Source organism: Carettochelys insculpta, chromosome 4 (assembly GCF_033958435.1).
Source record: "Carettochelys insculpta isolate YL-2023 chromosome 4, ASM3395843v1, whole genome shotgun sequence".
NCBI classification, from domain to species: domain Eukaryota; kingdom Metazoa; phylum Chordata; order Testudines; family Carettochelyidae; genus Carettochelys; species Carettochelys insculpta.
In genome coordinates, this window is record NC_134140.1 from 48,347,012 (window position 1) to 48,374,990 (window position 27,979).

Here is a 27,979-nt window from a genome sequence, read left to right on the forward strand (position 1 = left end):
TGTCAGCTGATCGAAATCAGGGGATTTCGAAAGGAGCCCCATGTAGCCGCGCCGAGCCACAGGCTTTCTAAGCGCCATGGCCAGAAGCGTCCTGATGCTAACGAGGTGCTGAATATTCAATTCAGCGCCTCATTGGCAGTCTTCAAAATGGCCATTAGCATGGCCATTTTGAATATTTGTGCCCGTGTAGACACACCCTAACAGTTAGGAAGTTTTTCCTAATGTCCAATCAACCCTCCCTTGCTGCAGTTTAAGACCATTGCTTCTTGCTTCTTGTCCTATCATCAGAAGTTAAAGAGAACAATTTTTCTCCCTCTTCCTTGTAAAAACCTTTTAGATACTTGAAAACTGTTGTCATGTCCCTTCCCAGCTTTCTCTTTTCTAGACTAAACAATCCAGTTCTTTCACTCTTCCTTCATAGGTCATGGTTTCTAGACCTTTGATCATTTGTATTGTTCTTCTCTGGATTTTTTCCATTTTGTCCACATCTTTCCTGAAATGTGAAGATGAGAACTAGAAACAATACTCCCCCTGAGACCTAATCAGCATAGAGTAGAGCAGAAGAATTACTTCTTATGTCTTGCTTAAATACTCCAGCTAATGTGTAACACCGACAGACCTGGGTTGCTAGCACCAGGGATAGAACATGTGAACATAGGGTCTAAAGCCCTACATTCTACCACATGAGCTCAAGGCCAACTAGCTCGCGACCAAGGCTGTAGAGCAGAGACTTCACTCACACCAGACGAGGTCTCAGTGCCTCTGGATACTACAAATGCATCCCAGAATTATGTTTACTATTTTTTTGCACCACTGTTATACTGTTGACTCATATTTAGCTTGTGGTCCACCATGACCTCTGGACTCCCTTTTTGCAGTACAGAAGGAATTCTCCGCTGGCAATCTCCAGTCATTTAAGGCTAGTTTCTGCTGCTTAAACTGTACAAAAGCAGTCTAAGAACAGAGACTCCAGCTAGTGATTCTGAAGATACTCTTGTCCAGATCAGGTGTAGGTTGGCCAATAAAAATTATTCTAGAGCTCACCTGAAGGTGAGAGGCAGAGGGTTTGTGTACACTACAAAACTTACTTTCTGCTGACCATATCTCAACTGATGCTGACAATGGTTCAACTGACAGTGTAGCAAAGCACAAGCTTGTTGTTTTTGCTGCATTTCAGTAACTATGGTTAAATGAGAATACCAATGTAAAGGGAAGCAGAATTTGGCTCATCTTGGCTTTGAAGGGGGCATGTTAATCAGGGTGATGGGAGATTACTAGTGAAGTGCTGCGGTGAACACATAGTGCTTCATTAGGCTAATTCTCCCCTGCAGCAACTTCGAAGCATCAAACTTTGAAGTGTCAGCATGCATCTAGCTGTGGCTAACCAGCCGGTACTTCGAAGTGCCTGGGCAACTTCAAAGTGCCTTTACCCTACAGGACACTTGGATGTTGCCGTGGGGGAGAATTAGCATGATGAAGTGCTGTGTATTCACCACTGCACTTCATTAGAAATCTCCCATCGCCCTGATTAACATGCCCCCTTCGAAGCTGGGGGCAAGTGTAGACAAGCCCCTTGTGTTGTTTACATCAAAAGGAAGTTAAGTCTGTGACATGGAGTTGTACAGTAGATTACCCCTTGCCAGAACCAGGCACTCCCAGCGCATGTGCGCACACACCCACCCACCCGTGCTGTAACTCAATGCCAGTGACTCGCCAGAGCTGTTGCTACTGCTGCCCCAAAGCCACCACTGCCACGTGCTTCTCCCACCAAGTGGTGGGGCGGATGTGCAAAGCGGTGGATGGCACGCCTGGCATGTAGCTCCGAGGAGGAGCTGCATTTAATGGCTCAAAGAGCTGCATGCGACTTGAGAGCTGCAGGTTGGCCACCCCTGATTTATTCAATTAATTTGAAAATTTTTTTCCTCATAATTTGACAGCACACTAAGGCTGTGTCTACACTGGCACAAATCTTTGAAACAGCCGTGCTAATGGCCATTTTGAAGATTACTAATGAGGTGCTGAATTGCATATTCAGCACCTCATTAGCATTAGGACACTTTCGAACTCCTGCGGCTTGGTGCCGCTACACAGGGGTCCTTTTCAAAAGGACCCTGCGCATTTTGGAATCCTTTTTTTCCGTTCAGCTAAGCGGAATAAGGGTATTTTGAAATGTGTGGGATCCTTTCAAAAAGGACTGCCACGTACCTGCACCGAGCTGCGCGCATTTGAAAGTAGCATGTTTGAAGCACCGTGGCTGGAAGCGTCCTAATGCTAATGAGGCACTGAATATTCAATTCAGCACCTCATTAGTAATCTTCGAAATGGCCATTAGCATGGCTATTTCGAAGATTTGTGCCAGTGTAGACACAGCCTAAGTGCTGCTTTGTGGAACACCAGTTGCGGAGGACTGCTGTAGGAAAAGGGGTACCATTAAAACTTCCTACTGTAGCTTAGGCCTTTCTAACACAGTACTCAGGGGGCTGGAATCATCATCCTGGTTCAAATACTTCTCAGAAAGAATATTAAAATAATTTTAGGGATTAATAGTTGACAGAGACATTGAATAAATCCTTGTTTATGTTTCTTTGTAATGGATTGATCAGTAAAGCCTCCATATATCTATATTATTGGTCACAGAAACTACAGATGATGACACCCACAGCCATCACAGCTCCCAGAACAGACAAGGTACAATATACAGCAGGAAGAAAAACAGCAATACAAAAAGCAAGCATTTTTCTCAATGAAGAACAAAGGCAATGGAATATAAAACTTTATCTCCTACCTCTGCTCGACCTTCATAGTATGTCAACATTGATTTTGTTAGCACAAACAGTCTCTCTTTGTAATTTAAGGGAGAAGTCCTTTTCTTCTGTTGTGATCTTTTAATCAGAATCTCCTCTAAGATACTGTTCATACTCATTTCAGCCACTTGTTATCTCTGTTTCCAGCCATTGAATAACAAGTCCTGTAAAGAAAGAAAAAGGTTTACTATACTATGGTAGAGTTTTGGGTGAAAAAACAAACAAACAAACAACAACAAAAAAAACCTCAGGCCTACAGATTATGATAGGCTGTTTGTACTGTTGCACTGTAAAGGGAGGGTTCTCTTAAATGGAGCCACCTGAAAACCTGGGAAAATATAACTTAGACCCAACAGACCAGAAATAAATGAAAGTTAAATATTAGACAGGAATGTTAAAACATTGTTCAACTGAGAACTAAACTGGCGCATTTCCAGGACCCCAAAGGCTACACCTGACTGACAGGAAAAAAAAAATGCGGGCATGCGGGCTGCTGCGGCGCTTCGAAATTGACGCACCTTGTCGCCACGCGGCGCGTCCAGACGGGGCTCCTTTTCGAAAGGACGCCACCTACTTCGAAGTCCCCTTATTCCTATGAGCAGATGGGAATAAGGGGACTTCGAAGTAGGCGGCGTCTTTTTGAAAAGGAGCCCCGTCTGGACGCGCCGCGCATCAATTTCGAAGCGCCACAGCAGCCCGCATGCTAATGAAGCGCTGAACATGCATTTCAGCGCTTCATTAGTAAACTTCGAAATGGCCATTTGCATGGCCATTTCAAAGTTTGGGGCACGTGTAGACGTAGCCCAAAAGAGCAAGAAGAGCCATTTTTTCAATTCAATAAAAATCTCAATAACTCAAGATCTGCAGTGCATACGTATACAAGACGGTCTTCAATAAATAATGTCAAAGTATACCTTTTGTAATCCCTATTTTAAGACCAGCCCCCACACGTATCCCACAATGCACTGCACATATTAAAGGGGGAGTTGTTCAACATTTCAAGATCACATAGGATATGTCTACACTAGCTCCTTCTTTTTGAAAGGGGCATGGTAATGAGCGAGGTCGGAAGATGCTAATGAGGTGCTGCCACTAATATGCAGTGCCTCATTAGCATAATGGTGACCACGGCAATTCAAAAGTGCCAATTTGGAATCGCGCGCAGCCTGTGTAGATGTGGGCCTTTTGAAAGGACCCCCATATCTTCGAAAGTCCTATTCCTATTTGGTTTTAGGAATAAGGGACTTTCAAAGACTGGGGGGTTCCTTTTGAAAAGCCCCTGTCTACAGTGGCAGTGCACGATGGGAAAGCAGCACTTTTAAATTGCTGTGGCTGCCATTATGCTAATGAGGCACTGCATATTCATGGCAGGTCCTCATTACCATCTTCCAACCTCGCTCATTACCATGCCCCTTTCAAAAAGAAGAGGCTAATGTAGACATATCCATATTGTTTGCTATTTAGATATGAATTTATTCATTGTTGGGATTTAGATGTTCAGCAAAATAATGAAAATAATCAGGAGGGTTTTTTTTCCACTTGTAATTATAGTGACAGGAGCCACAAAGAAGACCTTAAAGAGCCACATGTGGCTCCAGAGCTGCAGGTTGCAGACCCTATCCTACCACATCCTCTCAAAATACTGCATATTTGTGCACCTTTTATAAACTTAAGTTTAGGGATTTATATACAAATTTTAAAATTATGAAAACAGGTTACAATTAGCATCTAAAAGATAACAAATGTTGAAGTAGTACTTTTATATTCTTACAAATACATAAATACGTATCTGACTAAATATAAGTAACAAGATTTTTCTCCCTATCTTTGTCTCTCACACACACTCGCATGCCATGCACAGACATACATCTACAAATTTCATTTTGCTGATCATCTGATCAAACTGTTTTCCTGTGGTGAAGAAAGATTGTGATAGCTTGTACTTTTCTGTTCTGCTCACATCACTTACTCAGGCACCAAATTTGGGGATTTAGTTTCACACTCCTTTTATGGAAGAAAAAAAAAAGAAAAGAAAGAAAAAAAGAAAAAGGGGTGAGGCATAGAGTTGATAGGCAAGAAAATACAAACATTCTTTATTGCCTGCCATCACTATAGCAAGACAAGTCAGCCCTAAATCACAAAAATAAATAAATAAATAAATAAAACCCATATGCTTTTGACAGAAATAAGATTAAAAAAGACAATGCATCTTTCTTTTAAAAAAATCCATCACCATCAATGTTGTAGAAACACCACATTTGGTTGCTACTGGTGGTTATTTTCCTAAAAAAATCTTAAATTCACATAATTATAATTAGGAAACTACTCCCCTACTCTCATAATTCTAACAATATATAGTAAAAGTTCTATTATCCAGCACACTCAGGGAACTGGGGGTGCCAGATATTGGCCTTGCTGCCGCAAGCTGGTCGGCCAGCCCCAGCCAGTTGGTCCCTGTGGCAGCTGGCCGCACCCATGCAACCAGCTCCACAGCAGCCAGCCGTGGCATGCTGGCTCACTCATGTGCCTGTTATCTGGATGCTGGATAACTGCGCTTTTACTATATTATCATTTGAGGAGCTTGCCAGGTTTTACTGTTGACTCTTTAGCTGAATACATAACGTTACAGTTTTCAGGCAGTGGGGCTTTTTATTTACAACTACCATTACTAAAAATAAGAGTCAACATAACTAAATCCTGATGTATTGTTTTGAAACTTTTCTTTTTCAGAATTGTAATACTTCTTAGAAGAGTGTCCAACACAATCAAATTTAGCTGTAAGTAACCAAAATATGTGTGCTACACTGCAGGTTTTAAATTCTTCCTTCTGCAACTTCCTCCAAGCATTCTATTACTTAATAAATCATTGTTTAGAAACTGAAACTGGCCTCTGATGACACATGACTCATCTTGTTGCAGTCAGTTGTGAGTTTCGGGGTCCCACCCTTCCAGATTTTCATAACTTGGAAAGGATCTGTCATATTTCCTCCCAGCCTATCTCACATGGTAGCAACAGAGTTGGTGAGTACCTACAACTACCACAGAGGTCAGTGGGAGCTGTGGCACTCAACAACTCTGAAAAAAATCAAGCTAATACTTTCCAACTTTATTGTAAGTGCCAGAATTTTGTGTCAATCCACATAATGTGGCAACTTCACATAAGGCAGACATGCAAGTGCACTGGCATCAGTGTTCCCTCTAATTTTTCTCTCCATCGGTGGAATAAATTTTGTTACTTGCCCAAAGACGTGCATATGTGCACCACCATCGAAATACATGCTTCTGGTTGTGGGCAACACTGGATGCTTGGCTAATTAGCTGGGCACACCAGAATCTCTCCTGGGTGGCTGCCTAAGCACTCAGCTTACAGGAAACACTATCTTGCATGGCATCAAAACATGCTTATTTGGTTCCTCATAACAAATACTAATAGGTTTAAACCTTTCTCCTAAATCTGTCAATCTAACAGTATTTAACACTTATACAGCACCTGTCATCTGCAGAGAGAAAAGCTCTTTATAAAGATCTATATCAGCATCCCCCTTTTCCAGATGGAGAAGAGACATGGAGAGGTTGAGTAATCTGACTGGCATCACTTTATGAGTCAGAAGCAGACTTCATCCTGGAACCCAGATCTCCTACTCCCATTCCCAATCACTGAATTATAGTCTCTCATTGAAACAATTAATCACTATAAACTTGGTGGTGAACACTTAAAATATTCATACCAACTGAAGAAGTGTCCTACTGTACCAAGGACTTTACTTCATCTTGACCCACACTATGCATCAAGAAGTCTGACAGAGTGGGTCATAAAACCAGTGGAGGTCTATAAATAAAACTTTTCACCAGAAATCTCAAATGTTAACAGCAAAATATTTGACACAAATCTGAATGTCGCCTGCCAAAATAGCAAAAGGTAAAAATAAATCCTGTAAAATTCTGTATTTTCCAAGTTTTGTTTCCACCTTAAGTAGGACATTTATATGCTAATTGATTTTCTCTGGTGAAAAGCCACTATGCTTAACTAATGGGCTCCCACCTAGAAAAAATGTTTTTTAATATATCTCCTTCTTCCAGCCTATACAACTGCTCTTCTCTAGCCTTTGTGTTACCACAGAATCAGACGAATGAATTGTTTAAAAGTCCCATCAGTCCAACTCATAGCAGTCCCAGTGCTGTAACCATTATAAAAATATTATGTAATATGAACTGAAATTATGTAAACGGCCCTGCTTCAATGTAAGGCCTTTGAAGCAGAGAGCTCCAATGGGCGCAATTTCATAGTATGTAAAAATAGTATATCACAATTCTGATCCCAAATCCACAACCTACACTCACAAGCTGTGTCTACACATGCAAAAAACTTCAAAATAAATGGCCCTTTTTCGAAAGAGCGGTAGGAGCATCCACACGTGTAAACCTGTCTTTTGGAAGAAAATCAAAAGAATGGGGCACAGACTTCAAAATCTGAACCCCGATCCCGTATCAGGAAGATCGCTCCCTTTCAAAATAATAAATCAAAAGAGTACACGTGTAGACACTCCACAGTCTGCTCTTTCGAAATACAGGTCCTCCATGGTGCCAATCAACTGGAGTGTGGGGCCGCTCCAGCCGGCAGCAGCGGGGCTCTATGGTCCCTGCGTTTGGCTGCCTTAAAGCCGCATGCATGCAGGAAACCTGTGGCAGGAAGCTGAGAGTGTGCTAGGAGCAGCCTGCACACGCACTCCAGCCTGACACTCCAGCACCCTCATGGCCAGCAGCCAGCCCCCCCCGCAATCCCCCGCAAGGCTCCCAGGGAGAGAAAAAAAAAAAGGGCTCCCTCATGGATGGAGTGAGAGCTGTGAGACCTCCTCGGCCTCTGGCAGGACGAGGAGGTTCTGCGCCACATGGGCGTGAAGCGGCACAATGTCGCAGCCTTTGGCTGCCTGGCGCAGGGCCTCCATACCACGGACCACCCGGAGCGTACCATGGAGCAGGTACGCTCCAAAGTAAAAGCGCTGCGCCAGGGATATGCCCGGGCCAGGGACCAGGCCGGATGCTCCGGGGCAGGACCAGTGACGTGCCCCTTCTACAGGGAGCTACGGAGCATCCTGGGGCCCCAAGAGAGTTCACCCCCCCGTGGCTTTCCTGGACACCTCCGGGGAGGAGCTGCAGCCGGAGGAGGAGGAGGAGCAGCCTGGACTAGGGACCCAGGAGGGCGAGGGGACCACGGACCGGTCGAGCAAGGAGGGGAAACTGACCATTGTGATCCCCTCCCGCTCTTCCAGCCGGGCAACCGAGGGCCGGACATCTCCGGATGTCACCGAGGGACCCTCTGGTACGTCCAAGGAGGGGTGCACACCTACTCCACAGGGTGGGGGCAACACAATGGTTAGGTGCCTGCACACAGAACCGGTGGTCCCGGGCTGCACACAGGCCAGCCCCCACATGGGATGCGGCACCCCGCGGTGCCACATCAGCAACGCCCAGCACCCACCCCCAGTGGGCAGTGCAGTAAACCGCACAGGGGTGGTGGCCAGACGGTGCCTGGGGCCTGCGCACTGCAGGCCGGGAAGGGCCACCTGCAGGAGAGACCCCTGGAATCACACCCAGGCTGGGAGGCACAGTCCCAGAGGGGGGCCGGTTGGTGCTGCCTGGAGGGGTCAGTGTCCCTTGGAGGGGGCGGGGGCCCCATGGGGTGGGCTCAGGCGGGTAGGCCACAACACTGACATGCTCTCCTCCTCTCCACACAGCCCCACTATCCGTGGGCCAGGAGAGCCCCGCGCCATCCCTCATCCAGGAGAGCCTGCCCGCAGCCATTGGCGGTGTCTGCACTCCACCCCAGGCAGCGTGCCGTCGCGGCCGTGGCCGGAGGGCCCCCCGGAGGCCCGAGCAAGACCCAGCCACCCAGCGCCAGGCCAAGGTGGCCGAGGAGCACCTCCAGCTCGCCTGAGCTGACATGGAGTGGAGGAGGGCGGCCTGGGACAGACTGCTGGACACCCTTGAGGGCATTGGCCATGCTGTGTGGGAGCACACGGACGCTGTGGCCTGCCTCCTGGCCCCCCCAGTGTCTCCCCCTGCTGGCCCTGCCCCCTCAGCCCCCACCAAGCCTGCTCCCTCTGCCCCTGACGAGCCTGCCCCCTCTGCCCCCACCAGGCCCACCCACCGGCAATATTTGCTGGTGCTACTGGCATCCTCGCCTGCTGCCAGGGACCTCGCACCCGGAGGGGGGGGCAGGGGCTCCAGGGGCCGACAGGGTTCGCAGCCCACCACCCCTGCCCCGGAATGAGCACCTCGCCCCCCTCCAAGTTAGGTTCCCCCCCGCCCCCCACCTCCGAGTTAGGTTCCCCCTTCCAAGTTAGGCTTCTCCCTGAACATATTATTTACGAACACCCAAGTTATATAAACGTTTCTTTATTATTCACCACTCCGTGCTGTGCTCCTCAGTGGCTGGTGGGTGCGGTGCTGGTGGGGGTGAGGGTGGGAGGGATGGTGGGTGACGGATGTGGGCATGCGTGCAGGTCAGAGGTGGCCATCGGCAAAGGCCTGCCTGAGAGCCTCCCGAATGCAGTGGCCATCCCGGTGGGCCTGGCGGATGCAGGCGACGCCTGGCTGCTCATAGACAGCACCAGCCGGAGGGCCCCCCCGCCCGGGAACACAGGCTTCCCCCTTTCCCTGCACCATGTTGTGGAGGATGCAACAGGCGCCCACCACCTGGGGCACGTTGGGGACCCCGATCTCCAGCCTGTGAGGAGGCACCTCCACTGCCCCTTTAGATGCCTGAAGGCCCGCTCCACCACGTTGAGGGCATTGTTGAGGCGCTCACTGAACACCTCCCGGGTGAGGTCGAGGTGTCCCGTGTTGGGCCTCATGAGCCACGGCTGCAGGGGGTACGCCACATCTGCCACCATGCAGAGCAGCATGGTGACATCCTCCGCCACGGGGATCTCTCTCTGGGGGGCGAAGGTGCCGGCCCCAATGCAGCGGCAGAGGCCGGAGTTCGGGAAGACCCGGGCATTGTGGGTGCAGCTGGCTCAGCCCACTTAGAGGTCAGTGAACCAGCCCCTCGCATCCACCAGCGCCTGCAGCACCACCGAATGGTAGCCCTTCCTGTTCACGTACTGGCCAGCGCTGTGTGGCGGGGCACGGATGGGGATGTGTGCGCCGTCCAAAGCGCCGATGCAGTTCGGGAAGCCAAGGTCCTGGAAGCCGGCAACGGTGTTTTCCACATCCCCCAGGCAGACAACCCTATGGAGCAGCATCGCGTTAATGGCCCTGACGACCTGCAGAGGGGGAAGGGGGACACATGCTCTAGTGCGGGTGTGGCGGCCGTTGCCCCCCGCCTCGGGCCCACTCTGGCCCCCTCCCATCTGGCCCCTGGCCCATGCAGCCCCCGCCCCCTCCCATCCAGCTCCTCCCCCATCCAGCCCCTTGCAGGGGAGGGTTCCCCTTGCCCCAGCCCCCCCACGCCCACCCAGCCCCACCTTACCTGCATAAGTACAGCCCCGACAGTGGTCTTGCCCACCCCAAACTGCTATCCCACGGAGAGATAGGAGTCTGGGGTGGCCAGCTTCCATATGGCAATCGCGACTGATTTCTCCAGGATGAGAGCTGGCCGCACGCAGGTGTCGTGGTGCCAGAGTGCAGGGGCGAGCCAGTGGCAGATCTCGTTGAAGGTCTGCCTCGACATGCGGAAGTTCTGCAGCCACCTGTCCTCGCCCCACTCCCCTAGCTCCACACGCTCCCACCAGTCAGTGCTGCTGGGGTGGGTCCAGAGGCATCAGGGCACCTGGGGAGGTGCCCGGCGGTGCCCCTGTGGGGGGAGCCCTATGGCCCTGGGGGGACCATGCAGCTACCCGATGAGCTCGGGTGCAGCTGCGGCGAGGGTGCACAGCACTGCCAGCAGGGCATCCATGATGAAGGCTTCCTCCTGCAGGAGCTGTCACTGGGCCTCCATGGCGGGCACGAGTGGGCTCTGCCAGGCTGGGACAGGCTGGACAGCATTTGGCTCATGTGGAGGAGAGGGCGGAGGGAGGGGCCCTTTAAAGGAGTGGGCTGGCTGCGGCCCTGGAAGGGCTTGTTGGCCATGGGACCCCGTCCGCAGCGTTTCCTGCCTCCCTTCTTTCGAAAGAGGGCTTGGAGCCGTGTGGACGCTCTCTTTCAAAAGATCTCGATGGCACTTCAAAAGAGCAGATCGGAACACCGATCCGAAAAATGGCAGCAGGTGCTCTCTTTCGATGGCCGCTTTTTCGAAAGCCGAACTTCGATTTTCACCCTTTCAAAAGGGCGCTTACGTGCAGACACAGCTACACAGAGTAGTAATTACTAGTAATCATCATATGAGTAGCCAGTGTGGGATTAGTCCTGAGTAACTACCACTCATCATCAGTAAGAATTACAGAACTGGTTAGTTAAGCGTCGAAAAGCAGTATAAAAGCTTTCTGCCTCTGTGCTCACTTTATGCTGGTGTATGTGATGAAACCTTTAAACAAAAAAGTATAAATAGAGCAAACCTGCTGTTACGAAAGAGTCTATCATATGATTTGAAAAGTGGAAACAGAAAAAAAAAAGCAGAAAGGGAGATTTTGTGTATTTTATGCTGCCAGAAAGGAGAAGTTAACACACATTGGTTTGCTTTTGATGAAAGCAAAGACTCTCAGAAACTCCCCCTCCTCTCTTACATGAGTTATTTTAAATAGCAAAAATATGATTCAGCCAAATTTTCAGACTTTAAAACTGTACCCATGAGGAAAAGGGACACCTGGGCAAAAACTCTGTCTCTTGCAGATTTTCTGAGATGGAGTGGGGTTTCATGCTGAAAGCCCCATTATGTCCTTTGTGGGGGCAAAACAAACACACACATGTTCCCAGGTAGTGGAGTCCCAATTTCTTCATAACTACTGCATTTTTTAAGCTTGTGGTAAGTTATAGGAACTGGAGTAAATCAATAAAGACATGCCTTTGAACTCCACTGTCATACACTGAACACAGAGGGCCTAGTTCTGTTCTCATTTACTTCAGTGTAAATCTCAAGTACAGGTTGAATCTCTCTGGTCTGGAACTGTCTCATCCGGCAGCATCCATAATCCAGAATGATTTTAGTTGGCTGGACCACCACTTATCATGAGTGTGGCCAGGTTTCACATGGTCCCATAAAGTTTGTTTACAGCCAAAGTCCTCTCAGTGTTCTGTGCTGTTATTTAGCTGTAATTTACATTGGTATGTCTTCTAAGAACCCAGTAAGTAGTGGAAATGTCAGTAATGCTGCAGGGAATGTTGACCTCCTGTGGTTTGGAAAATTCTCTTGTGCAGCACTGGTCAGGTCCAGAAAGTTCCAGATTAGAGAGGTTCAACCTGTAACTCCATTCAAGACAACAGTCACAATGGAATTAAAAATAGCTCAGTATCAGATCCAGACTCAAAGAAATTTTTCCAGTACCAGAGTGCATACATAAATGGTCAATATAATTCTGAAAATTAGAACACTTCTTAAACAGAGGAAATCTGAAACACTTCCGTGTCACCTATTAAACAAGACCAGTGATTCATCATACTCAGAATACTGCCTCCAACTGTGGCCTATCCTACATGGGTCCATACAAGGTTAAAATGTATCCATAATTCACTGAGCAAACTGGGGGCAAAACAACAGGGAAGTTCTTTCTTGGAATCTGAAATGAAGAATTTACACTTGAGCACATGCAACGAGAGTTCTCTTAATCTTATCATGTTTAATTACAAATGGTCTTAAATTCATATTGATCCTTTGTTAATAAAGCCACAAGACTTGAATATAAGCTCCTGCAATAGTTCATTCCCCTGGCTGAATACAAGTTATTCTTCCCTCTCAGATCTTCTGTGTGCCTTCTTCATTTTCCCTCATGAAAGGGAAACACTTTGGGCTGAGAATTGATTGATTTATTTTGTGCCTTCTGCAGCACCACACTCACTGCCATACTTGCAAAGATTTGAGAAAGTAATTATGTACGTAATTTTCTTCTTGTTTTATATATGCATACTATTAACTTATAGCAACCTCTTCTTTTCATATTATGGAATAATGTAAAAAGGAGGGACTGAACAGATTTTAAATATACAAGTTGAACCTCTCTAATCCACAACTCTCTCACCTGGCAAATTCTGTAATCCAGCATGGTTTTAGTTAGCTGGATGCCACTTACCTTGGGTGTTGCCAAGTTTCCCGTGGTCCTATATAGTTTTTTACAGACACCAGTCCTGACTCTCAGTGTTCTGTGGTGCTGTTTAGCTCTCATCTATCCTTGCATGTCTTCTAAGAGCCCAGTAAGCAGCAGAAGTATTAGTAATGTGCTACAAAATATTGACCTCCCATCATCTGGCAAATTCTCTCATCCGGCACTGGTCAGGTCCCAAGGGTGCCAGATCAGAGAGGTCCAACCTGTACCTCATATTCTTAAAACCTGAATTACTACTTATTTTTCTTGGGCTATACAATCCTAATTTTGGCTATTTCTCCTAACAGGTAAAAACTCCATAACATGTATAAACTTATGATTATCCCAACTCTGAACAGCTCTATGTTTTTGCACCTGAACTCTTCCTCTAACATCATACTTCTCATACAGGGGGACACAAACCTGTTGTGGGGAGAAGTCTTATGGTATTCCCACCCTTACTTCTACTTACTTACAGTGGCAGCTGCTGGTCATATGCCCAGCCCTGAGGGCAGCACACCTGCCAGCTGAAGGGCAGAAGTAAGGCTGGCATGGTATAGGGGGGTCATCAAAGCCTGAAATATTTTCAAAGAGGATTCCAGAAAAAAAAAGCTTCAGAATCCCTGCTCTAATGTATCTGTTATATTAAAAATAACTTTCAGTAATTTCCTGCTTTTAGTCTAGTTCACAGTGAGTGAGCAATTTACCTTCGAGAACTGGAAATAAGCTCTGCCCCTTAAAAATGTCATGAATATCTTCATAGGGCTATGAGCACAAAAGTGAAAAAAAAAGAAAACAGCTGCAGCCGATTAAATGAATTTAAATACTAATCACATATATTAGTGTTCACATACTACATATAGGGTGCGTCTACACTAGGGACTAACTTCGAAGTTAACATTTTACTACTTTGAAGTAGCCAGCAGAGAGTCTACACGCATTTTCCCTTACTTCAAAGTTAACTTCAAAGTAGGGAACCCAACTTCAAACTCCTTACTCCATTCCTGGGAATGGAGTAGTGCCCTACTACAAAGTTTAACTTCGAAGTAGGGTGTGTGTAGATGCTCAACTTCGAAGTTGCTTACTTCAAAGTTGTACTTTGAAGTAAGCAACTTCAAAGTTATTTTTATAGTGTAGACACAGCCATAGAGTATTTAATGTTTAAATATACAATAATTTTCTTCACTGCTATGCCTGTGCCACACCTTTAGTGGTGATAGAGAATCTTATTTCAATACCAAGAATTATTTCAGTCTCTGTATTATAATTTAATTTTTAAGATCCTGTTAAAGTGATTTACAGCGTGAGCAGTAAATAGTCTACAAACTGATATAGAATTAGCCTGGTGGATAATAGTTTTAAAAAACCGCTAAAGCAGGACTACCAACTCTCACAAATAACATTTTGCACTATAATCTAACTCTTCAGGGAGGTACTGTCTCTTACTCTCTTTTTATATTCTCTGTTTCTGGGAAAGACGTGGACAAATTGGAGAAGGGCCAGATATAACTAAGGTCTAGTAAACATGACATATCTGGTAAGATTGAAAGAATTGGGTTTGTTTAGTCTGGAAAAGAGATGACGGGGGGATATGATAGCAGTTTTCAAGTAACTAAAAGTTGTTATGAGGAACAGGGTGGAAAAATAGTTGTTCTTAACCTCTGAGGACAGGAAAAGAAACAATGGGCTTTAATTGCTGCAAGGAAGTTTAGGTTGGACATTAGGAAAACTTCCTATAAGGGTTGTTAAGTACTGGAATGAATTGTCTAGGGACATTGTGGAATCTCCATCACTGAAGATTTTTTAAGAGCAGGTTAAACACCCACCTGTCAGGGATGGTGTGTGTTCCTGCCATGAGTGCGGGGGACTGGACTTGATGACCTCTAAAAGTTCCTTCCAGTTCTATAGTTCTATATAATGCTTATTACAGTGGCACCCACCAGATAGGAAGAAGGGCTTTCGAAAACTGGGTCCTTTCGGAAGGTCCCGTCTCTATGGGTGGCGCGCGATTCGAAAAGCTGCATGTTCGAATTGCCGCGGCTGCCACTATGCTAATGAGGTGCTGCATATTCATTGCAGTGCCTCATTAGCATCTTTTGAACCTGCTCATTAACATGCCCCTTTTGAAAGGAAGGGGCACATGTAGACACAGCCCCAGTCTTGCTTGCATCTTCTAGAGAAATCTCCATCAGTGGCCAGACTTATATTACTCAATATAAATTGTGGAAGTTGGCACCATTAAGGCTGAATCTATTCTAGCAAGTTCTTTCAGAAAAAAAAGGGGCCTTTTTTGAAAGAACCTGCAGAGTGTCTTTCAATCTGAAATCAAAAGAACACAGCACTTTTTCCGGTGGCCCTCTTCCTCTCCCAGATGAAGAAGAGTGCCTTTTTCCAAAATATTCTTTCAGGAAAAAAAATATATATATATGTAGACACCCCTGGGGCCCCTTCTTTCAAAAGAGCAGTCCTCATGATGCCAGATTTTCAATCCCTGGTCTATTCTTTCGAAAGAGCGGGAGCTGTGTAGACACTCTCTCTTGAAGCAGCAGATTCATTTTTTTGATCTGCATTTATGTGTGGATGCACTCTTTTGAAAGAAGTGTTTTCGGAAGAGATCATCTGGAAGAACTTCTTTCGAAGGATTGCTGTAGTGTAGACATATAACCTGTAGTGTAGACATCACACACACAACTGAAGTGGGCAGGGGAGCTCAAAAATCAGGAAGCAGTTAAAAAATATGTGTTTAATAAACAACTAAATTTTGCAGGCATACTTATGATTTTTGAGCTTTTGTGTTTGGCGTTTCTCCTATGGTACTTTTAGATGCAATCTGTCATACTTGATTTTGCCAGATCCAAACCCTTACAAAGTATGGAAAAGTTTCACCCAGAGCTTTTCAGCTTAGACCTATCTTTAGTTAATGCACACAAAATATAGTACAAACTTAAAACTCAGGATCTTTTTATTTGTCTAATAACACAGTAATAAGATTAACTTTGTGTGTGTGATGGGAAAATACCTCATCTAGGTTCCAGAAAGCCGTGGACAGTTGTCAGGAACTACCCACATAAAACCAAGACCAAAGCAGGTTTTCCTTTTCATACCTGCAGAGTTAAGGAATCTGGATAGCAAGTGTTAAACTACTGTGAGAATAGATGGTGCTGAAGATCATTCACTTACTGGGCCCCAGATATTTAAAAACAAAAACAAACAAAACCAAAAAAACTGAAAAAAGCCACATACATTGGAACTAATAAGAAGATTTTGTTGCATATCTGAGTAATTAATTTTTATTTGTTCATTCACTGTCAGGGACCTATTCCCATTCACAAAAGAGAGGAGAAAGAGAGAGCTAGCACAAGCATGCATGCTTATGTCCATGAGCTCACCCTGTAATAGCACTTTATGGATTTAGAGAAGCATACGATTACAGGGAGCAGAGTCCCTTAATTCTACTGAGATAAGAACCGCAAGAATTTTATCAGCTGTGCAATTTGACCATACAGTTTAATCAAATGCAGAATTGCTGTATTTGCAGGGTTTCTTGTTTTACAAGTTTCTTCTGAGCAGAAGAGCATGACCGCCTAGTGTTAAAATGTAAGTAAAAGTGAAATTTGGGAGAACCTGGTGAGCTTTGTTGAAGAAGACCCTTTTTCTTGTGTGCTGTTCTGGTGATGAAGAAGTAAAAAAATATCTGTACTGATAAAGAGGGCCCTACCAAATTCACAGACTTGAAAAATGCAACACAGACTGGGAAATCTGGCCTCCCCACCATGAAATCTGGTCTCTTGTGTGCATTTACCTGATATTATACAGATTTTGGGGGCAAACCAGCCTTTCTCCAACTGGGGGAGGGGTGCTGACCGAAAAGGAAGTTGGGGGGGTGTCAAAAGGTTATTTTATGGATAGCTGTGGTACTGCTACCCTTACTTCTGCACTGCCTTCAGAGCTAGGTGGGTGAACAATGGTGACTTTTTGCCAGGTGCCCAGTCCTGAAGGCAGCACCCTATCAGCACCAGTGCAGAAGTTTGAGTGGCTGTGCAATAGCATACCATGGCACCCTTACTTCTCCACTGCTGCATGCAGAGGTAGGTGGCAGAGAGCCACTGCTGCTGACTGAGGGCCCAGTTCTGCAGGCAGAAGCTTAGAGGTAGGGGTGGCTAACCCACACCATGGCATGCAATCCTTCCTTCTGCACTGCTGCTGGCAACAGGTCTGCCTTCAGAGCTGAGCTACCAGCTAGCAGCCACCATGCTCCAGCTGCCCAGCTCTGAAGGCAGGCCACCACCAGCAGTGGTGCAGAAGTAAGGGTAGCAGTGCTGCAGTTCCCCCTACCGTAACCTTGTGACTTCCCCCCCACCCCCAGTTCTTTTTTGTGTCAAGACCATACAATTACAATATTCTGAATTTTCAGATTTAAATAGCTGAAAAAATGAAATTGACTATTTTTAAATCCTATATGTGAGATTGACAAAGATGGACTTTGAATTTAGTAGGGCCCTACTGATAAGCTAGAATCTGCAGTTTTGATCCTTTTGGGAATTCTAAGGACGGTTGTTTGCATACCAGCAATTGACCTATTAAATATTAATTCTTGTTGCACTCTTGTGAAACAGGTAAGTTATTTCCTGTAACATCTCCACAGCTGGTTCTCTCACTAATTTTATGTTGACAAAGAACATAAATGGATGATGAAACCTTTCTGATACTTTGGGGAACATTAAATATATGTCATACTGAAAGCAACATTTGGGGCAAGAAGTACATCTTCAGAAGAAAATGCCCTCTCAAATTGATATGGGGATGGAACTCCCTACTTGTAAATAGTTTTTAAAAATTCTTTCTACCAAAGATAAACTGTTTGAATCATCTCTTTACTTAAGGCTGATAAAACTTTAGGCCCTAATCTACTTCCTTCTCTTCATGTAACCATTTCTGTAGGCCAGCACTTAAACAGCATAATCATTGATCTTTCTACCCTTCTATAAAAATCGGACCATACCCAAAAACATTTGGAAACCTCATACCACATACAGTAATCAAACCAGCAAAACAATGCCATTGACACACATTTTATCAGAGTATATTTTTATAACAGTTTCTGCAAATTACAGTTTTTTTCCCTCTGTATCATCGGTCCACCCTTTTAAGTTATTGGTACAATTTATGAGAGACAAATTTTGTGTCTATAGCAGCAGCCATCTGAATACAGTCCTGTTTTCCCAGTGGCTAAAACAGCTACTGCAACACTTGTATGTATAAATGGGGGAATTTAAAGTAAGAGTAAAGAGGTTATTTTATGTCTATATGTGGCATTGGTGTGAATGCTGCTATAATACTATGTCCATTTCTGCTATCAACAGTTCAAGAAGGATGTTGATAAACTGAAGCACGTTCAGAGAAGAGCCACTATAATGATATAAAGAATGACAATGACAGACACCACAGCCTAGATCGACAAATGACTTTAAGCTGAGCATTGCATTGCCTAACTTGCTAGTGCCTAGAAAAGTACTGAACAATGAGATTCACAAAGACCTAGATTCCCTACACAAGGACAAGGGACAAGAGAAATAAGCGTCTGCAAATGCAGTCCACAAAAGCCAGTGCCCAAGGTGGGGATCTTCCTGAGCGACCCCATTGGGAAGATAGCTAGAAAAGGGGTGTGTCCTGAGCCCTACTTGTCACACAAAGATAAGGCTGCAAAAACGTGCTTGTTTCTGGTAGTGATCCACAACCAGGAACCCCTTTTGGAGTCTGGCAGGTGCCTCTGCTGTTTCTCATGACGTACCTAAGTCATTCTATACAAAATGGCCAGAGGAGGAGTAGGTTGTGGTGCCCACCTTATAACACTGAACCCAGTAGTTAGAACACTCAGTCTGAGATTATGCCAGAGAGAGAGTATGAAGCTAAACTTAGTGACTGAGGGATCCACCTGGGAGGTAAGAGACCAGGGTCTGATCCCCTTCTCTCCTTACAATTTAATTATAAATCCAAAATGGAGCAGCTCCAATTGGAGAGAGAAAACCTCAACAAAGTATCCCGCACTTCAGTAGTTAGAGCTGGGATCTCAAACTCCTGGCCTGTGGGCCATCTCCAGATGGAGTAGTTGTGCAATCTGGCCTGGGAGTACCAAGGGGATGGGGCTGTCTCTTACTGACTCCCTGCTAAAGACCTGCCCAATCCCCTCCCCCTCATGGCACCCCATCCCCCAGGGACACAGCCTAGGGAATTACAAGGGGGCCTGGAGCAGGGCAGCAGCCACATTCAGGCCCCCCTACACTCCCTGTGGTGGTAGGAGCCATAGGGAAGTGAAACATACTTGAAGAGCCCTCTTGCTCTACTTCCTTGCAGCTCCCACTGCTGCGGAGAGTGCAAGAAAGCCTGACCACTGCTGCCACCCTGCACCAGGGTTCTCCCATAATCCCTGAGGCTGCATCCCTGGGTGATGTGGTTCCATGGGAGGGAGGGAGTGGGGCAGTGGCAGGACAGGGCAGAGCTTGGGGGACAGCAATGGATAGTGCCCCCACCCTGCCCACCAGGACTACCAAACCAGATTACACAGCTGCTCCAGCCTGCAGTCTGGGAGTTTGAGACCCCCTCAGTTAGATCATTCTCCTATTAAAATCCATCAGACACAGGGCTGGACAAAACCTGGTCTCTCACATCCCAGGTGAGAGTGCTAAATTATGAGTTAAAAATAATAAGGTTGTGGCACCGTGCTGCTTTCTCTGGCCAGATTTTAAATGGGGCCCAAATTGGTAGGCATACTCAGAGATCCCCTACCAGACTGAGCTCTGTAAGTCAGATAGATGTTTGAAGATTGTATCAGACCTAAGGTGGTAGGTGTGCATCCAGATGCCTAGAGTGAGGCATCACTGCACACACTCTGAGGCAGAAACTTAGGTGCCTAGGTCACTATCTCAGCAAAAACTCAGGCAGCAAATAAATGTAGGTGTCTACTGGGGTAAGCAGCCTCCAAGACAGCATTTTGTGGCTTGCTTACTGGTGCTTAAAACTGGAATTTAGGCACCTAAGGGCCTTTGGGGAACTAGGCCTACAAGTTCAATCTATTTAATTTAATAAATAGAAGGTTGAGGGGCAACTTGATCATAATTTAACTACCTGCCTGCGGGACAAAAATTCCATAATAAACGACTCCTCAATCTAGCAAAGGACTGAATAGACCCAATTGCTGGAAGTTATATCTAAATTAATTCTGACAAAAAATAAGATGCACATTTTTTACAGCAAGGTTAATTAAAAAAATGAAAAAATTACCAAAAGTTGTGGTAGATTTTTCTATCACTTGTATTTTTAAAATCTTGATTGGATTTTTTTCTAGAAGATAATACTCTAGTTCAAAATTAAATTAATTCAAGACAGACCTATTGCCTGTGTTATGTAGGTAGTTATATCCAACCTTATAATTAATAACTTAATAAAAATAGACAGACATCCCATGCTGAATTATAATCTACCATTTATAGAGTCTAACCAATCTATTGAATTTTCAGTTGTTATTTCAACCATTTACTAGTGCATTGCTGAAAACTAAGATAATGCCAGTGGGACGGGCGTACCAACTCCACACTGAGCAGGGGTGTGATGGGGCGTACCAACCCCACACTGAGCAGTGGGTTGAGAGGCAGACCTATTGGATGGAAATGGCCCCAAGTAAAACAAGCAAAACAGAGCTGCTGGGCATGCTCCAACTGTAGGCCAGGTATAAAGGCTGGGGAAGCCAGGTAGTTGGGGCTGACTGGCAGGGGAAAAGGAGCTCCCTAGAAGCTTGGGAGTTATAGCCACCTGAGGAGCAGCCACAGCAGCTGACTGGACAGCGGCTGCCACCACTGCTGCCTGTCTTCACTGGAGCAGCAGTCCATGGCATGAGTGGCTGGAACGGGGCAAGACCTTAACAGAGGTGAAGGACTACACCAGGAATGGGGCAGGAAGTAGCTAAGGGTGGGGGAACTTAGAAGGTAACCTGTGAACTTTGTGTGTTGTGGTGGGGATCCCTGCTGAGCTGGTGGTGGGGTTGCACACTGACTACCAACAGGACCCCTGAGCTGGAGCCTGGTGGAGTGGGCAGGCCCAAGTTCCCCTACCCCCACCTCTCTGTGAGCAGAGGTCTGAGTGGGGCTGTGGAGCCCTAAGAGTGATTCTGGCTCCCTTGGGAGCAAGGTGGGGCAGGAGACCCTGCCACAGCCAGGAACTTCCTTTTCATGCACAACTTAGTATAAATGCATAAAACAAGAAATGTAAAAGACCTTCTGAAATGACCTTGAGAAACTTAAGGGTTTCATCAGATGATAAACTTTTTTTTCCGCCCCCCCCCCTTAACCAGAAAACATCTTATTAGATAAAACTGATAGTGCCTCAGTCTTGTGTTCAGTAACCCACAGTTGCTGATGGGGGTCATCTGTCACTTAGTGACTTTTTTCCCCCAAAGATTTATCTTTTCTCTAAATGCCTTGATCATTGGGTGATACTATATGCATACCATGAGTAACGTAATTAAAGGTGTAGACCCTGTCTACATTCAAGAATTCTTCTCAAGGCTTCATTTTAATATACCACTCATTTTTTAGGGATTCTTCCACCATGCTTAGTACAGCAGGCTCTTCTCTGTGTTGGCTTCTACAGCGAGTAACTTATCCTCCCTGAACCCCATCCTATCTTCCTGCCAGTCCATCCCAATGTACTTCCAAGATACCCCCTTTCTTTTTCCAAAGTCATGTTTCCTTCTGACCACTATCGGCCTTTGTGTGTAGCACCCATCTGTTCCTGTGATAAAACCAGCACGTACTGTTTTTTATAGTTTTAGTTTTGGATCAAGTTCTGTATGACATGGATTTCTTCTGCTTTTTTTATGCTTCCTGTGAATAACTGTCTGAAAGGCTTAGCCTGAGTCAGAGGGTGATTTAGAATTACCAGTAAGAAACGACAATCAAAGACCATTCACCACCTGTTGGTTCTTTTTTATCAAAAAAAAAAAAAAAGACTGATGTGAGTTCCAGTTAACTAAATGGTTTTTGTCATATTTCTCTTCAGAAATATCTGTAATAAAAACTGAGGGTGGAGAGGGGAAGGACAGGTTGAGACTGATGCACCCTTCCCTACTTTGGGGTATTATAAAACCTATTGGTCAATAAATAAGTCTACCAGACTAGTAAAGCAGATGCAATTCTATTTACTTCCAGAGGGTTGTGTCCAATTACATAACCATTGAATTTGGCCCCATGTGTGTACATTCTCCATTGGGATGAAGACAAAACACACCAAATTCTAGTCTCTGTTGCTGTGGCAGCACAATGATTTACTGCAGGGGGACAAGGATCCTGTCTTTTACATTACATGAAGTATTGTGTATGCCATGATTGCTGACAACTTACACAAAGTGAATCCATTAGACCACTCAGTCCATAGGTTAAGAGTTAAGTATATACTAGAACTAATCCCCAGGATACAAATTCCCCCTTGTTTGGGGATTGAAACATAAGGGATAATGCCCATCTATAGTCGGGGTTGGGGTGGGGGGGAAGAAATCATACAGCAGCTCTTAAAGGCATGGGCACTCCTTGAAATGGCCACCTAGAAAAATCAGCTTTTTTATTACAAAAATGTATCCTATCACACCATGTCAGAATATTACTGTGTTGACCACTCTGTTTGTTCCATATCTGAATCTCATTTCTGCAGCAGAGCTAACTTTTGTTTGAATACTAATGCTGAACATTTATACAAACAAATGCATGCTACAGCTTTTTTAAACTAAGGCTTAAATTTCAGCAGCCAGAAAGAAGAGGTAGCAGAGAAAATAAAGGCAAACAAAAACAGTAAAACAAGCAAAACAGGGCTAGCCAATAGAAGTTAAACATCTTTTCACAATCTCTCTAGACTGTAAGGAAGTACAAAGTTGTGTTGTCTGTCTTCTAAAAAGAGTCTTAAATATTTGATATAAGCATTTTATGGCTTGTATGAACAATACACACTGAAGTAGTTCTTGTTCTATTAATACTGGTCAATCACCTTTTTATAAAGTGATTAACAATTACTATAGATTAGAAAAATTCTACAGTGAACATATTAGTTACTTAGAAGATAACATCTCACTGACTGTATACACTGTTGCAGGACAAGACTGTCCATCAGTTCCATCATATTTCAATTTTTAGTCACTGTAAACAACCATTCAAGTCTCTGAAGGCTTTCTTAAAAAAATTTAAAAATTCACAATACCTAAAATCAACTAACTTAATAGGCAGTATACAATTCTAGTCCTTGCTGATGGTGTGGCAGTGAGATTTTAAAACACAAAAAAGCCTTTTTCCATCTAAATCATCCCAATTTGTGATGTGTCGCCCTTCTCAATATCTGCTAATGCGCAAACTCTCTTGACCCTGTTCACTTACGAAACGATCGTGAAGTCCGTCAGGACAGGCAGAAAATTTGTCTCACTTTTTCCATTGGCTGGTGGGATGCAGTTTTTATTTTACTACTGTACTTGTTTAGTCCCTTCTCCCCACTTACGAGAGGAGGGGGGCACACGAACAGTTAACGTGAACTGGGGGTTACTGCAGAGCTCCTACTGCAGCTGTAGCTAAGTGCATTAACCCTCCTGGGTCTGGCTCAGCCAGCGATCAGCGTGGGTGTCACGGCTGCCCTAGGTAGGAGAAGCATCGACTGGGAGCTGCCTGGGCAGAACTTTCTCCCTTGTCAGAGCAGTTCCCCCGCTCCCGCCAGGGGGTGCAGCGTGCCCGCTTCCCGCAGCTAAGCCCCTCGCCGCTGCCCCCCGCAGCGGTAGGCGGGAGAGGAGCCGCCCCCAAGCCTTACCTGCGGGCGCGGCTGGAGCTGAACGGCGCTGCTTCTCCGGCCCGGGGAAGCGTCTGAGCCCGAGAGCCGCTCTTACGCCGCGCGGTCGCCTTGCAGTGTAACCCTCCCGGGGGAAGGTCACCGGTTAGATGGCCGCCCTCTTCTCTTCCTCCTCCCATGGGAGGCCCGGCCCCCTGGCGGGGCTCCCTCACTTTCCTTTCGCGAGGCGGCCGCGAGGAAAAAGGAAGCTGCACGTTTCTTTCCGTGTCCTGCGCGCAGTGCAGCGCAGCGCCGGCTCGGCCAAGCTTCACTCTGGCCTGACTCAGCCAGCACCTGCTTGCGGAGGCTCGTGCAGAGCAAGCTTAGGGCCCAGAACAGGGCGTAACGATTAGGTGCCCAGTGTGCCTGCAGCTTCCCAAAGCATTTGTCCAGTCCCTCCCCGCTCCCCGTCTGTCACCCATAAAACCAGCCTCGCTGGGGTTCGCTTACAGAGCTGCCTATGCGCGCGAAGAAGTTGGAAGCTGCGGTTGAAACGAGACTTTGCCCCGAATCAGGAGGTTTGGAAGTAGAAACAAACAAGAATCTGAACTTCCCCAACATCTGAAGGTCTTTGAATTCGGGGCTGAGTGTCAAGCCATTAAAATCCGCGGTGTTAACGTCACAGAAGTCAGTGCTGATCCACACTCTTCCACCAGTCACTTAAAAAAAACCCAGTAAACTATCGGGATCACTTCTGTTTGGAATGTATGGATCAGCTGTTTCGCCCTGTGTGTGGGCACACATTCTCTCTCTAGTAGGGAGATGGCTCACGAGTTCCTTTGAGAGCAGCCAGAAGTAACCAGGCAAACCTGTAAGGCTTGTTTCATCTGGAAAGGGAAGCTTGAAAGGGGAAACCCCCTTTTCCAGGAAGGTGGAGGGACTAATAGGAGATTGCAAGGCCTGAGTAGTAAGGTGAGAAAATGTTTGTATTTTGTGATCCCTGAGACTGCATGGGTCAGATACCAAATTAGGATCACTAAAAGAAGAGGTTGGAGGCAGATCTTAATTTTAATTTTTTTAAATGGTGTTTGTAGATAGGCTAATCTTCCAAGATGTAATGAAGAGCTTGAGTACTTTTTCCATTTACTTTCATTCTCCGTCAAGGGGAGGTAAGCACCTCTTTTGTCTTTAGTTTGTTTGGGAAACCTCTTGTACCGCGAAGGGGAAGAACTATATAATAAATTAGATTGTGGTCTCTTGGGGAACTCAGGGAAGCCACTCATTCAGAGCAACCATATCTCCCTGTCTCGAATACGGGACAGGGAGATGTGGAGGAGCAGGGGTGGAGCCCTGTGGCAGCAGGGGTCTGGAGGCAGTGGTCTGTGGACACTCCCAGCCTGGAGCCCCGTAGTAGCAGCAGCCCACAGGTGCTCCCAACCTGGAGCAGCCTGGGTCAGCGGCAGCACGCAGGTGCTTGTGGCCCGGAGCCCCAGGAAACCAACAGCCGCAGGCGCTCCCGGCCCCACCCCCAGACCCTGAGGGTCTAAATACAGTACGATTTGTCCCTTTTAAAAATATGTCGGGACGCATTTTTGGCATCCCAAATATGGGACCGTCCTGCCAAATACAGGATGGTTGGTCACCTTACACTCATGTTTCCAGTTGTGTTGGGTTGCTTGGTTTGTTTGTTTTTGGAAGTCCATGTTCTAGATGTGGGTTGGAAAAGTGACGGAAGTAGGTAGGGTGTTATAACCAGGCAATAGCTGTATGCCAGTCTGTGTCATTAGACTGTTCTAAAGATATATGCTTATATTCTCAGCTAAAGCCACTTGTGTAACTGCTGTTGAATTTCACCTTCTCTCAGTTACTGCTTGCAAATGATGTTTCCATAGTGACTCACCACTCTTACTTCACCCAGGCCAACCATAGGAAGCAAAACTACCTATAAGTCCATTCAAGGAAAAAATAACTTTTTTTTTTCTCTGATGCTACAGAGAAGGAAGACTTCAAATCTTGCAAAGCTAAAAAATGTAACCATGATGGCATTTTTTAAAAGAAAATAATTGGTGAGTGGGAAAGAGGCAGGCACAGTGACCCTATAATTATGGACTTTAAAACTGCTAAATCATTTTAACCCTTTTCTGTACTCTGTCCATCTTTTTAAAGAGGGGGGTAACTAGAATTGTACACAGTATTCAAGATGTGAGTGTACATGGATTTACATAGTGGCATATTTTCTTTCTCACTTTCTATCCCCTTTCTGGGGCAGCTCACATTGTTGTCTTTGTTTGACTGCTGCTGCATATTGGGGTAATGTTTTCAGAGAGCATCACAAAAGATGCGTCTTGGTGTTTCTGTCTAAATTAGATGGCTGCATCTACATTAGCAAGCTCTTTCGAAAGAAGAGGGCTCTTTCAGAAAATCCCATGGAGCGTCTACACACAAAGTGTTCATTCAAAATTAAATCGAAAGAATCTGGTGCGCCTTTCAAAATTTCTCTTCCTTTCCCATTTGAGGAAGGGTGCCTTCTTTCAAAAGAAAACATGTGTAGATGCTCCACAGGATCCTTCTTTTGAAAGAGCAGTCCTGATGGCATCTGATTTTTCGATTACTGGCCCATTCTTTTGAAAGAGTCAGGGCTGTGTGGATGCACCCTTTCAAAAGAAGCTCTTTCAGAAGAGCTTTTTTCAAAAGATCTCTGTAGTGTAGACGTAGCAGATGTTATTAGTCATTGGCCATGGCTACACTAGCCCCTTCCTTTTGGAAGGGGCATGGGAATGAGCCACTTCGGCAAATGCCAATGAGGAGTTGCCATGAATATGCAGTGCCTCATTGGCGTAATGGCGGCCGCATGAGTTTTCAAAGTGCCGCTTTCAAAATGCACGCCTCCCATGTAGACAGGGACCTTTCGAAAGGCCCCCACTGGACTTTGAAAGCCCCTTCTTCCCATTTGGTTTTGGGAGGAAGGGGCTTTTGAAGTCTGGGAGGTCCTTTCAAAAGGCTCCCATCTACATGGGTGGCTTGAGTTTTGAAAGCAGCGCTTTGGAAATGCGCACGGCCCCCATTATGCAGCACCTTATTAGCATATTCATGTCAGTGCCTCATTAGCATGTACTGAAGTGGCTCATTACCATGCCCCTTCTGAAAGGAGGAGGCTAGTGTTGCCATAGCCATTATGTATGCATTGCTGGGTTGTTTTTCCACAGTGCCCCACTTTGCATTTATGAACACTGAATTTCATCTACCATTTTGTGAAATTGCTTTTGAGACTCTTTTTGGTCACTGTTGAACTTAACTTTCTTGAATAACTTGGTATCATTAGCGAACTTTGCTTTCTCACTACCTAAGGCCTTCTGAAAATCATTTGGGGACCTTGCAATTTACATCTCTGCATTGTGAAAACTGACCATTTATTCCTACCTGTTTGTTAATAGAAAGGTCCCCTCATCAATCAATAAGTGGTTAAAAGTTAGGAAAGAAAATCAGAAGTCATTTGATTAGAGACTTTGGTGTGGGACCTTATGCACATGCTGCTTGACCCTCTCAAAGAATTCTGATGCGTGAGGACCCTTATGTTCATCTGAATGTCTGATGATAATTTACTTCTTTTCTATACTTTTAACCAATTTGTCTGGTACTGAAGTTAGGCTTACTAGCCTCTAATTGCCAGCATCCCCTTTGGTACCTTTTTACAAACATTTGCATTACATTAGCTATTTTCCCGTCACCTGGTACAGAGGCTGGTTTAAGCAATAGATTACATATCACTTAATTCTGCAATTTCATATTTGAGTTGCTTTGGAACATTTGGGTGAATACGATCTGGTTCTGGTCCTTTATCACAACTTCAATTTGTTCTAAAACCTCTATTGGCAATTCACTTTAGCACCGTTGCTCAGATTTGTCACCTAAAAGGCATGAGTGAGGTGTGTGAATCTCCCTCATATCCTTTGTAGTGAAGATCGATGGAAAAGAACTCACTTTGCTCCTCTACAAAAGCCAAAGCTTTGTCTTCCTGGTGTGCTCTTTTAGCAGCTAATAGCACCTGATTGTTAGGCAGGCTTCCTGCTTCTGGTGTACTTTGTTTTTGTGTCTTGCTAGTTGCTCTTAAAATTTTTCTTTGGCCTACCTAATCACACTTTTATGCTTGCTAGAGTTTAGGCTCTTTTCTATTTTCCTCAGTGGGATTTGATTTTTAAGATTTTT

The 27,979-nt window shown here is 45.5% G+C and overlaps 1 protein-coding gene across 4 annotated transcripts in view; it reads right to left on the bottom strand.

The window, feature by feature from the left end:
* Positions 1-24,018, bottom strand: part of TEC (tec protein tyrosine kinase) — a 93,850-nt gene extending 69,832 nt beyond the window's left edge. For 3 of the 4 annotated variants that reach the window (XM_074992732.1, XM_074992731.1, XM_074992730.1), the window contains exons 1-2: positions 23,816-24,018; positions 2,786-2,968 (exon numbers count right to left, since the gene is read on the bottom strand). In XM_074992732.1, the coding sequence (XP_074848833.1) occupies positions 2,786-2,923 (138 nt within the window). In that variant the 5' untranslated portion in view covers positions 2,924-2,968; positions 23,816-24,018. Of the gene's footprint in view, positions 1-2,785; positions 2,969-23,815 lie in introns of those variants that run through there. The other variant, XM_074992734.1, reaches the window with a different exon arrangement.
* Positions 24,019-27,979: the final 3,961 nt, after the last annotated feature.